A 12,113-nucleotide genomic window follows, 5' to 3' on the forward strand; every position below is an offset into this window, starting at 1 on the left:
CATTTGACTCAGCCAAAGCCCGGCTGTGCAGTGCTCCAGTGGTGGCTGCTGCTGATTTTTCTTGTGCTTTCAAGCTAGAGGTGGATGCAAGTTCTTATGGTGCAGGTGCTGCACTTCTCCAGGAGGCTGCTCACCCAGTGTGCTGCTTTTCAAAGAAATTCAATACACATCAAAAGAAGTGCAGCACAAATGAAAAGGAAAACTTAGCATTACTTTTAGCACTGCAACATTTCCTGTCTCCCATGCGCAATAACAATCAGGGCCTCATGCATTGGTCGATATTGCTGCAAGATTTTAACCTTTTAACCTTTAACCTATTTATCATCATATAATCGTAGAGGGGCTGATAATATTGCGTCAGGTGGAGGCTGGCCATCGGTTGAATGAAACTCCCTGTAAATTAGAACCACTGTAGCTCCGCCTACTTTGTGCAGAGTTATGTACTGTGTGTGATGAAGTTCCTGTATCTAGAAGAACTAGATTAGTTATTTTTCTATATATTGTAAATTGACTCATTTGTTGATTGATCTGGTAGCTGTTTTTGTAGGAAGCTTATGGCTTTTAAAACCTTTTCTCCTGTTTAGGTTAGGGAGACAAATGAGAGCCTGTATTATTTTTTGGATTTTCACGAAAGGAAAGTTGGTTCGGTTTCCTTACTTGAATTTTTTGTTTGTTGTTTTGGCCGTGCCCAGCCTGATGTTTCCTACCTTCAAAGACAAATAAAATATTCAGTTGCTGTATCCATATACGTTTTTGTAATAGAGAAGACATTTAAAAACCTTCTATAGAAAATGAGTTTATTTAGATAAAAAAAATTAATTATAAGTATCTAGCATATTAATACAAATGCAAATGAGATTTAGAGATTGAATGACAGACAACTTATAATAAATTAATCACCTGAAATTCCTCATTTTACATTTTCTCACCAAAAGTGTTCTGTCAGTCCGATTGCTTGCTGGCAGTTTTACTAGTCAGCTCAACTACATGGAAGGTAAACCTTTTATTGAGAACTAAGTACATTATGAAATCAACATCAGATTGTTTCTTCTTTATTCAGAATGAGGTGTTACTTGGACACTTGGATAATGTCATTTGGACTGGAGAACTGTAGTCAGATTAACAAACAGTTAACAAATAGAGTTAAGGTAGTCAGGACTGAGTGGACCACATTAACAGAATGTAAAATAGCAAACACTGAGGATAGCTAAAAATTACTCAGGAATCCCATACACCAATGGGAACCACAAAGAGACAACTAGGATAAAAGGTGATTTTAAAGGGCAGGGGTTATCAATTTTGGCTGCATGTTATAAGTGTTTCTCTCTTGCTCAAAATTAATTTGTTTTTACATTTGTCTTCCCAGTAGACTGTGTTGACATCATACGTTGTCGCAGGTTTTAGTATGCAGTTGCTTTATTTAATAGTGGACTCGATTGAGGATTTCCACTTAAACATAAGAATACTCTTTACCTCCTAATTGTTACAGTAACACAACATTTAAAAAAATGTATATAAAAAAAGTCTTGGTTAAATGAGGACAAGATCAAGGCTCAGTTATAATACTAAATAGTATAATATAATATAAAAAAGTGTTGGTTAAATAAAAGATCAAGGCTTAATTATAATACAATATTCTATAATTAACTACATGTTACATAGCTTAGTCAGATTTGTTTGGAATTGCATCATGTAAAGGTGCCACCAGCTTACATGTTACGCGACCAGAGGTCTAGCTGCAAAAATACTAAGACTAACAGGCCTAATAATATAGTAATAGTCCTACTTTCCATTATGCCAGCAGCCAGTTTTTAAAAGCTCATACCTAACAAAGCACTATTTAGTCTATCATACTTTTTAAACACAAAGTTGTTGGAATATCATACATATCTGCCCTTTATCAACTGAAAAAAGGCTCAAAGTCTCTGACCCAAATAACAAAGTTTTAAACGAAGATAATAAAACAGGGTCCCTTTGTGACACAGCCTGAGCCGAAGTTTATTTTTGCATTAGTGGTATCCATCAGTCACACAGGAAGAGGCGGGTCTAACCTACATTTTTTCAGTTATATTTCAGTCTAATTTTAATACAGTCACTAGCGAGACACCATGGAGCTCACAGCTCTTTGCAAGAAACTGTGTGAGTACTTTTGTCTTCTTGTAAAATGTAGTAATTTATCCTGACAATTTATCCTCCCTTTCTGAATTCCTAATTTGATAATGACATGTTGTTTGATGGAGTTATTTGCTGAAAAAACTTAAAATTTAAAAAAATCTAAGACCCTTTTATGTTTTCTTCATCTCTACAGTGACAGCGTTTTTGGTGTTGGTGGTTTCACAAATTCAACATAACTATGCACAGGACAGGTGTAAGTTATTATCAACTTAAAAGCAAAGCAAAACACAGACATAGAAGCAGAAAGAAAGAAAGAAAGAAAGAAAGAAAGAAAGAAAGAAAGAAAGAAAGTCACTAACATATTATTATTCAGCAGTAGCCTACATATATTTCAAAATATCACTATATTGTCAAACTCATTTCTTTTTATTTTAGTATCATTGTTATTTTTACATTTCAAATACAGCTTTTGCTCAGATTGTTCCCACTGGACTTCAGCTCTTTGAATATAGCTCCCTCTCAATTAACTGTGAGGGTCTTAATCCCGAAACTGGATGGACTGTAAAGAGGAGACGAAAGGGAGAAGTCAGTGCATGTGTCAGTAACTGGGTGACAACAACTGCGTCTGTCTGCGCCATCAAACCTGTTTATCTCACAGACAGCGGAGAATACTGGTGCGAGATTGGAGGCGAGAGGAGCAACACTGTCAACATCACAGTCACTGGTAATATGCATTTTCATAAAAAACATTCACTCAAGTAACACATGAGCTTTAAACTATGTATATCACCTGCAATAAAGCGAAACTGAGATGCCACAAATCTAGTTGTGTGTTACAAAAAGTTAGTCAGAAGTAAATTAAAGCTTAGATAAGTTAGAGTAAAACCCAAACAAACGAGAAAAAAAAGGTGCTCTATCCAGTCACTTTTTCAGGTTTACTTTGCTACTACTGGGTTAGCCCTCTTTTCCTTGCAGAGATGCCTTAATTCTTGATGCCATAGATTTCAACAAGGTGGTAGAAACATTCCTTAGAGATTTGGTCTATATTCCATTCATTTTATTCAATTCAATTGAGTTAAATTTTATTCATATAACATCAAGTCACAACTACAATTGTCTCAAGGTGTTTTATAATGTAAGGTAAAGACCCTACAATAATATGTCTATATTGACATGATGAAAAATATCATCACACAGTTGCAGTGGATATGTTTCATGTGCATGTGAATCTCCCATTCTGCAACAAGGGGCTCCACTGAGTTTTTGTTCACAGAACCAATATAAGATGCTTTGTGAGAAGGTGTGTTGTCCTGTTAGATGGATTCACCACACACATAAAGGGATGGACATAGTCAGCACTAATACAAAATGTGTGCCAAGAAAATATTCCCCACACTATTATACTGCGAGCAGCATGCAAAATTGCTCATACAAGGCAGGATGGATCCCTGCAGCCAGATATCACAGCAGAAATCCAGATTCATCAGATCAGTTCTAATTTTGGCAAGCCTGTGTAAATTGTTGTCTCACTTTCTTCTTCTTAGCTGACAGTATTGGCTTCTCTTGCTCTGTAGCCCATCTGCTTCAAGGTTCAGTGTGTATTCAGAGATGGTCTTTTGCACAGTTTAATTAAACAAAGTAAGTACTTGAATTACTTTTGTTTTCTTATCCACTTGAATCAGTCTGGCCATTCTCCTCTGACCTCTGGCATCAACAAGGTATTTCTACCCAGGGAGCTGATGCTTATTGCATATTTTCTCTCTTTTGGATCCATCTCCAGAAACCCTAAAGATGATTGTGTTGGCGACGGTCATGAGCCAAAGCATAATCAAGCTCATTCAAATCACCTTTTTTCTCCCATTCTGATGCTCATTATCCTATGCCTATACACCGAGTTGCTATCTTGTGATTGACTGATGAGACATTTGCTTTAATAATGACAAAATTAAACAAAGTGACAACATTTTGTCAAAGCAGCTGACTCTCAGTAATGTCTGTTGATATTTTAGCTGGAGCTGTGATCCTGGAAAGTCCTGTTGTTCCTGTGAAGGAGGGAGCAGTCGTGACTTTTATCTGTAGAAGTACCATGGCCCCTTCTGCCCACATAGCAGATTTCTTCAAAGATAACCGACACATCAACAGCAGCTCCACAGGCAAGATGACCATTACTAGAGTTTCTGAGTCTGATGAAGGGCTTTATAAGTGCAATATCTCAGAGTTTGAAGAATCTCCAGAGAGCCGGCTGGCAGTCCGAGGTGAGACATGAAGATTTTTTACTATTAGGCTCAATTTAAAAAAAACAAAAAAAAAAACCTGAAAAGTCACAGCAAAAATATAAGACAGTAAAACTGAAAAAAGTCATTCTCAAACACTAACATCTCTCTTGATTATGTATCGACTGTATGTTTTAAAATCCAAAAAATTAAACAGCTTAAGTATAATATTTAGTGCCTATTCAAATGCTTCTCTTTCCATCTGCTATTTGTTCGGTTTTGTAACTCTAAGAAGTGTAAATTGGGCATGTTTTGTTTTTTCTTTCTTTCAGCCTTTCAAAATGCTCAAAACTACTCACAGAACTCTTGCCATGGTTACCTGGTAGTACGGACCATTTTCACTGTAATCATGGTTTTTCTTCTGCTGCTCATCGTGGGACTTCTTTACCGTGGAAATATATGAGTTACAAAGAACTGACTCAAACTCACTTCACCAAACAAACAATCGTTTCTGGGGTTTCATTTCATACCAAAATAGAAATATTCTAGCAAGAAGCTTTGGCTTTGTCTTGCTTAGCCAAGGCTTATTTTTTTTCTCTAATCTTCTCTAAAATATAAGGTTGTGCTTTCATAATTTCCGATATAGCTTGAGGTATTTTATTTTGTCTGATCTTAGACAAGCACAACATGTGACAGCTTTTACTATATATAATAAATAGTAAGAAGTTTCAGAGTGTCTGTTCAGTTACCACTTGCAGAAATTATCAAACAGTCAGAAGTGAAATCAACCACAGGTTAACAATCCATTAAAAAAAACCCTGTAGTGGTGGAGTGTGGTCTGTAGCTCAGCTGCAGGGGATGGGTGGTATAGTGGGTTGAGGGCTAGTGCCAGGGAGGCTGGCTGGTGCTGTTATCAGTAGTTATCTAATCATCCCTCCCCTATTTCTACAACAGTAGTGTGCTGGGACCAGAGAGAGAAGAACTGAGCTGGTGTCACTGCAGTGTTATTATGCAGTAAGGAAAGAAAAGGTGAAATAAAGAGTCTGCACAGCAACAGAAATTTTCTAGATGGGGCCCTCAATATCTTGTTACAGATGGGTTTTATAATTTTAGACGCTCTACATAGCTATGCATATGAGATGAATTAAGATAATTCTTTCAGCAAAAAGTATTTTTGAAAATAGTTTGGAAAATCGTATTACTTTAAAATATTATCAAAATCTGTTACAACTGTTTGAGGGTGAAAGGAGGAAGACAGGACAAAAGGTATGCTGTGCAAAAGCCAGAGATTACATTAATGACAAATAATAATTAAATGCGGAATGGTGTATAAAAACATGGTGAGTGAAAAAAAACAGATAAGGGAAGATGAAACAGTGCATCACGGGAAGCCCCATCCCAGGCATAAGTAACAGGTTCAGGGTCATCTGATCCAGCCCTAAATATATACTTAGGGCTGGATCATTCTTGTTTTTGTCTTTTCTTTTTTGTTCCTGCAATTCTCAGACATCAAATAAAGATTTCACTGGAATTATTACACCATAAATCGGTTCCACCATTTTTTTTTTTGCAGTTATAAATTCTTCCGTGAAAGTATTATTTTCTCTTTAGATTTCAAAAGTGAAAATAAACCAATAATTGTATGCTGCAGAATAACCACATCAAATCATCTCAATAAGCCAAATCCATAATACTTAAGGTATTTATTCACTTACGAACATAAAACCTTTTTTTCATTATTTAAAAAAAAAAGTAAATTTATGATTTACTATTTTTTTAAAATAGCAAATATATGAGGTGACATGGTAGTTGCCGCACAGCAAGAAGGTCAATTCCACCTTCCACCATCAGGCCAGGGTTTTTCTGTGTGGAGTTTGCATGTTCTCCCTGTTTTTGCGTGGGTCCTTTGCGTGGATTCCCCCGAGTGGATTCCCTTTTGTGTGAGTGTTTGGAGAGAGAGCCAGAAGAGGAGTGAGTGTCTTTTCCCTGCCTGGATTTCCCCGGAGCCCTTTTCCTGTCACCGCGTTGTATATAGCACCATCCCCTGCACTGTTTGTATATACACCTGGTGGGACTGTAATAAATACTGACTGTGCCTCTGAGTCCTGCGTGTGAGTCCTCAAGCGAACCGTGACAGTAACGATCCAGCCTTACTATGGACTCAGCGGACTCAGCCCCTGCCCAGTATATCGTCGTTTCTACGGAAGCGGTACTGGAGCGGCACGAACACATGCTACGGCAACTCAATCATCAGCTGGCTGCGCTCACCCAAGCCTTGGCCCAACATGTGCCTCTGGGAAGCCCTCCCACATCGCCTCCGCCTTCGCCTCCAGAAGCCCCAGTTCCGGAGCCCCCGGCGCCTCAGCCCTCCACCCCGGCTTCATTGGAGTCCCTAGAGCGCCCGCTACCCACACCGGAGCCCTTTTCGGGTGAGTTCGACAAATGTGCAGGGTTTTTGACCCAACTCGGGTTACAGTTTAGACTGCAGCGGAGGACATATGGGAGCGATGAGTCCAAGATTGCCTTTTTTGTTCAATTATTACGTGGTCGAGCATTGACTTGGGCGCAGGCTGTGTTAAGATCTGATCCGGAAATCACTTATCAGGATTTCCATTCTAAATTCAAGAGTGTTTTTGAGAGGGGCACCGGGGCAGCGGCTGCTGCTCACCGGTTGCTGAATTTGAAGCAGGGCAGACGTAGCATGGCGGACTACTCCGTGGAATTCTGGATGTTGGCCGAGGAGACCGGGTGGGGGAAGCCGGCGTTAATAAGTACCCTTTTGAACAATGTTTGTGACGAGTTAAAGGGGGAATTGCTTACGAAAGAGTTACCCGCTTCTCTTGATGACGTTATATCCCTGTGCATAAAGGTGGATGAGCGTTTACGAGCGCGCCGCGGATTGAGAAACTTCAATACCCATAAGCCCCCTGGATACATGGAGATGGCCTCCAGCAGAGGCACGGTTGGGGGCGGAGTCCTTCGGGAGAGGGAGGACGAGACCGAGGGTGAGCAGCCTATGCAGCTGGGACGCTTCAGGTTGTCTCCCGAGGAGCGACATCGCCGCTGGATGGCCGGTGAGTGCTTTAACTGTGGCCACAAGGGCCATATCGCCGCCACATGTCAAGCACAGCCAAAAGATCGTGCCCGCCGGTAGTGAGGAGAGTACGGGTGGGCGAGGTGTCCTGCACACGGTCTCCTCCACGTTTAATGATTTCAGCTAAGATTAATGTTCACTCTGTTCCTCATCCACTCCGTGCATTGATTGATTCTGGGGCGGAGCAAAGTTTCATTGATGCCGCTCTGGCCCATAAGTTACGAATCGGCCTCACAGCTCTGCCGCATACGCTTCAAGTCACAGTCCTCAGTGGCCAGCGCCTTCCTGATATCACCCATATTACAGAGCCAGTAGCTTTAACTCTTTCTGGCAATCACTCTGAAACCGTACAGTTGTTTGTTTTCAAAGCACCCCTCACTCCGTTAGTTTTGGGGTTTCCCTGGTTACAGCAACATAACCCTGTACTGGATTGGAAGAAGGGATGCATTCTCGGGTGGGGGGAGGGGTGCCATATGACCTGTTTGAAAGCCGCCACCCCGGCTATTGCCTCACTCACCCCCTGTCCAGCATCCGACCCCCCTGACCTCTCCTCTGTCCCATCTGTCTATCATGATCTGGGGCATCCTCCCTACCCCCGCACAGACCATATGATTGTGGAATAGACCTACTGCCGGGCGCGCCACTCCCCAAAAGCCGACTGTATAGCATCTCGCGACCCGAACGGGAGGCCATGGAAAAGTATATTACTGAGTCTCTCGCTGCAGGACTAATCCGCCCCTCCTCTTCCCCCGTAGCCGCGGGATTCTTCTTTGTTGAGAAAACGGATAAGAGTCTGAGACCTTGCATTGACTATCGTGGTCTCAACAACATTACTGTGAAAAACAAGTACCCGTTGCCACTGTTGGCCTCGGCCTTTGAACTGCTTCACGGGGCCACGATCTTCACCAAACTGGATTTACGGAACGCGTACCACCTGGTGAGGATAAGAGAGGGGGATGAATGGAAAACTGCCTTCAATACTCACTTGGGTCATTACTAGTATCTAGTTATGCCGTTCGGTCTGACCAACGCCCCTGCTGTTTTTCAAGCTTTGGTTAACGACGTACTCCGGGATTTCATTAACCATTCTGTTTTTGTTTACCTCGATGACATCCTCATCTTCTCTCGCTCCGTTGCTGAACATGAACGCCAGGTCAGACAGGTCCTGCTTCGCCTCCTGGAGAACCGGTTGTTCATCAAGGCTGAAAAGTGTGAGTTTCATGTGAATATGATTTCTTTTTTGGGCTATATCATTGACCGAGGCGATCTCAAGGCTGACCCCGCTAAGGTCCAAGCAGTCATTAACTGGCCGACCCCTCCGAATCGCAGTCAGCTTCAGTGTTTTTTGGGCTTCGCCAATTTCTACCGGCGCTTCATCCGTGATTTCAGTAAGGTTGCTCTCCCACTAACCCTTCTTACTTCACCTAAGGTCCCCTTCCACTGGAACGAGCCGGCTCGCCGTGCGTTTGCCCTCCTTAAGGACCGCTTCGCCTCTGCTCCCATCCTCGTTCAGCCGGACCTCACTCAGCAGTTTGTCGTGGAGGTGGACGCTTCGGATTCGGGGGTGGGGGCCGTGCTCTCCCAACGGCACGACGGTAAACTCCACCCGTGTGCTTACTATTCACGTCGTCTCACCCCCGCAGAACGGAATTATGACGTGGGGGACCGGGAACTCCTTGCCATCAAGCTTGCCCTTGAGTCCTCCTTTGCATGAGTCCTTCTTTGCTGTGCTGCTCCCCCAGCACACCACAGCATAGAAAAGTACTCCAGCAACCACTGACTGGTAAAACATCCTCAGGAGCTTCCTGCAGATGTTAAAAGACCTCAGCCTCCTGAGGAAGTACAGTCGGCTTTGGGCTTTTTTATACAGGTGCTCTGTGTTGCATGACCAGTCCAGTTTGTTGTCCACCCACAGCCCGAGGTACTTGTACTTGTTGACCACCTTCACCTCCTCCCTCTCTATCTGAACCGGCAGTGGACCTTCTCTGGACCTCCCGAAGTCCACAACCAGTTCCTTAGTCTTTGAGGTGTTGAGTTGAAGGTGGTTTGTGTGACTCCATGCGACAAAGTTCCTCACCAGACTTCTGTACTCCTCTTCCTGATCATCCCAGATACACCCCATGATGATATAGTCTGCCACAGCCAGACTGTGACAGAATAATACTTAGACCATTACCTTTACTGTTTCACAAAAGGTTAAAAAGTGAATGCTCACAATTTAGACTTTAATTGCAGAATATTTTATTAAAGAAATTTAGCAAGAGCAAAGCAAAATCAAATAGCAAGAATCACAAAATAATAATCACATCACTTAAAATGCAAAACTGAGCACATATAAATAAAAGAGATATACATTCAAAAAATCAAATCACAGGTTCACTGTGTGGACTCCCATTTTCAAGTCTTAAATCCAACCCTCTAAACTGCTCATCTCACACACACACACACACACACACACACACACACAAAGAGATAACCATTTATCTCTTTCTCGGAAACACACACATACATCATATATTCAAAGCCTGGATGTTTCAGATTCAAATGTATACATATTTCATATTTTCTGTTGTGTTTATCTTTTGTTTTTGAGGTTTTCAATGTTGGTGCAGTTTGCATAATAAATGTGCTCATTGATGAATCAGATGGTGATCTGAAAATTGTTTTACACACACATCCATATAAATCACTCGTCCGACCCCCTGGTGGTCACACGGCTTCGTAATGTTAGTGACAAAAATAATAGAAATTCATGCATTAGCCTACAATGGCAAAATGTTTGAATCTGATGGAAAACAGTAAAAATATAAAATATCACTTCTTTTCTTTAAAAAAAAATGCTGACATTATTGAATGCATGGTTTTATAATACAAGCGTATTACAAGAGAGATTTAAAATGGGGTTTCAATGGAAGTGAATGGGGCGTTTTTGAGTCGAGAGAGACTATACAAAAAATAATAAATCAATCAAATCAAATTTTTTCCTGTTCTTTGACATGTCCAAGAATCTAAAAACCCCCAATGTCCCATCCTCGTTCTATTTATTGTATGGAAAACTACACCATTAGACTTTTTTCAATGAATAAACTGGGATTTCAAGGCTTAAAATCCTGAAATTAATTTAATGTTTGATCATTGTGAAAAGGGCTCAAGATGATTTAGTGATTTATGAAAAAAAGCAGATTTTGTGTGTGTAGAATTTTGTGCACAAAGGTGGTGCAAAATGCATCAGCAGAGTATGGATGACATGTAAGATTAAAGGACGCAATATTTTAAAATTTTGACTAAAAAGAAGATTTCCTTCAAAAATCCATGTCACGAGCTATAACACGGCCAACATGATTGCCAAATTTTAAAAAAAAAGTCCTAAGGAGGGCATGAGGGTTTCAACGGTGTAGTAAACAGTAATCACACCCCTGTGGCTCACTCACAAGAGTAACATTGTACCAATGCCTGACTATCATAACTCCACAAATGATCAAGGGTGATATGTCATCGTCAGGATAACCGGTTTTGTTTGAGTTTTTTCAGCATGAACCACAAGTCTTTGGGCTAGTGCTCCCTCTCCTTGAGTCGCTACAATATTTTCCTTTGAAAGGCGAGCTCTCTACTTTGATTGACATAATGCAGAACATTGTTACAGTTCAACACAGACAGGTGCAAACTCAGTTTAATCTACGTAAATTCAGAAAAAGTGCTTCATCTTCAGTCATTTCAGACAGCTGTGCTCCTGGGTTTCAAGCAGTCATTTTCAAAGGAGAGTTTTATAAATTATCTAGTTTTAATAACTGTCTGACAGAAATCAAGCAATGGTTAAAAATGAACTTCCTCCAGCTAATCTTCGATAAAACAGAAACTTTAATTATTGCTCTCAACCACATGATTTCAGAAAGTAGACAGCATATCAGCTTCTTAGACCCTCCTGTTAAATCGAGCCTTAGAAACCTCGGTGTCATATTTGACAGCTCAATGTTGATTGAGAAACATTCCAAACGGCTTGTCCAGAACTGTTTTTATTATCTAAGGAATACTTTAAAACTCAGAATAAAGGTGTCAAAGGCTAATTATTCATGCTTTTATTTCTTCCCGTTTGGATTTTCCAGTTGTTTTTTTACTTGTTTTAACAAATCATCTTTAAATCATCCTCAGACTGTGCAGAATGCTGCAGCATGTCTCTTACCAGGCACCAACAGATCAACATATCACTCCAGTTTTGGCCTCCCTTCACTGATTGCCTGTAAGTTTTAGGTTTCATTTTAAAATTTTAGTTCTAACCTGTGGATCAGTTTCTAACGTTCTAAAAAAAAAAGTCCATATCACATTTGACCTCTGACCTCTCCCATAAGTTCAACAGCAGTTTCCAACGTTCTAAAACAAAAAAGTCTTAAAACTTAGAAACTATGATTATTAATAGTGTAATGTGTGTGTAATGCCAACATTTATAAAGTATAAAGATTTAAAATATCATATCACATTTGACCTCTGACCTCTCCCATAAGTTCAACAGCTCAACCTGAAAGTCAAAGTAATGATAATGCTATATAGAGCCATTTATTTAAAACTATGTCCCTGTTGGTACTGACAGCATGTAGGGAATGATACATGGGGATTGTAAATATCAGGTTACTTTGGACCTCTGACCTCTTCTTTAGGGTCAAATATGTTCAAACTTGCATAAAATGTATTTCATC

At 40.6% G+C, this 12,113-nt stretch overlaps 1 protein-coding gene across 1 annotated transcript; it reads left to right on the forward strand.

Moving 5' to 3' along the window:
• Nucleotides 1-2,091: 2,091 nt before the first annotated feature.
• Nucleotides 2,092-5,789, forward strand: LOC102307216. The gene is made up of 5 exons (XM_005950371.2): nt 2,092-2,139; nt 2,309-2,368; nt 2,582-2,839; nt 4,125-4,370; nt 4,661-5,789. Exons 1-5 carry the CDS (start codon nt 2,109-2,111, stop codon nt 4,789-4,791), a joined length of 726 nt encoding a protein of 241 aa, XP_005950433.1. The 5' UTR covers nt 2,092-2,108; the 3' UTR covers nt 4,792-5,789.
• The last annotated feature ends 6,324 nt before the right edge of the window (nt 5,790-12,113 follow it).

The sequence above is a fragment of the Haplochromis burtoni genome, unplaced genomic scaffold (genome assembly GCF_018398535.1).
Source record: "Haplochromis burtoni strain Fernald_Lab_line unplaced genomic scaffold, NCSU_Asbu1 Contig_735, whole genome shotgun sequence".
Classification (NCBI taxonomy): Eukaryota; Metazoa; Chordata; class Actinopteri; order Cichliformes; family Cichlidae; genus Haplochromis; species Haplochromis burtoni.

Bases quoted from the DNA above. Each gene is read 5' to 3' on its own strand.
- LOC102307216 (XM_005950371.2), top strand. From the start codon at position 2,109: ATGGAGCTCACAGCTCTTTGCAAGAAACTGT. The intron at 2,369-2,581 runs GTAAGTTATTAT...TTTCAAATACAG, and splicing joins TAACTATGCACAGGACAGGT to CTTTTGCTCAGATTGTTCCC. The intron at 4,371-4,660 runs GTGAGACATGAA...TCTTTCTTTCAG, and splicing joins GAGCCGGCTGGCAGTCCGAG to CCTTTCAAAATGCTCAAAAC.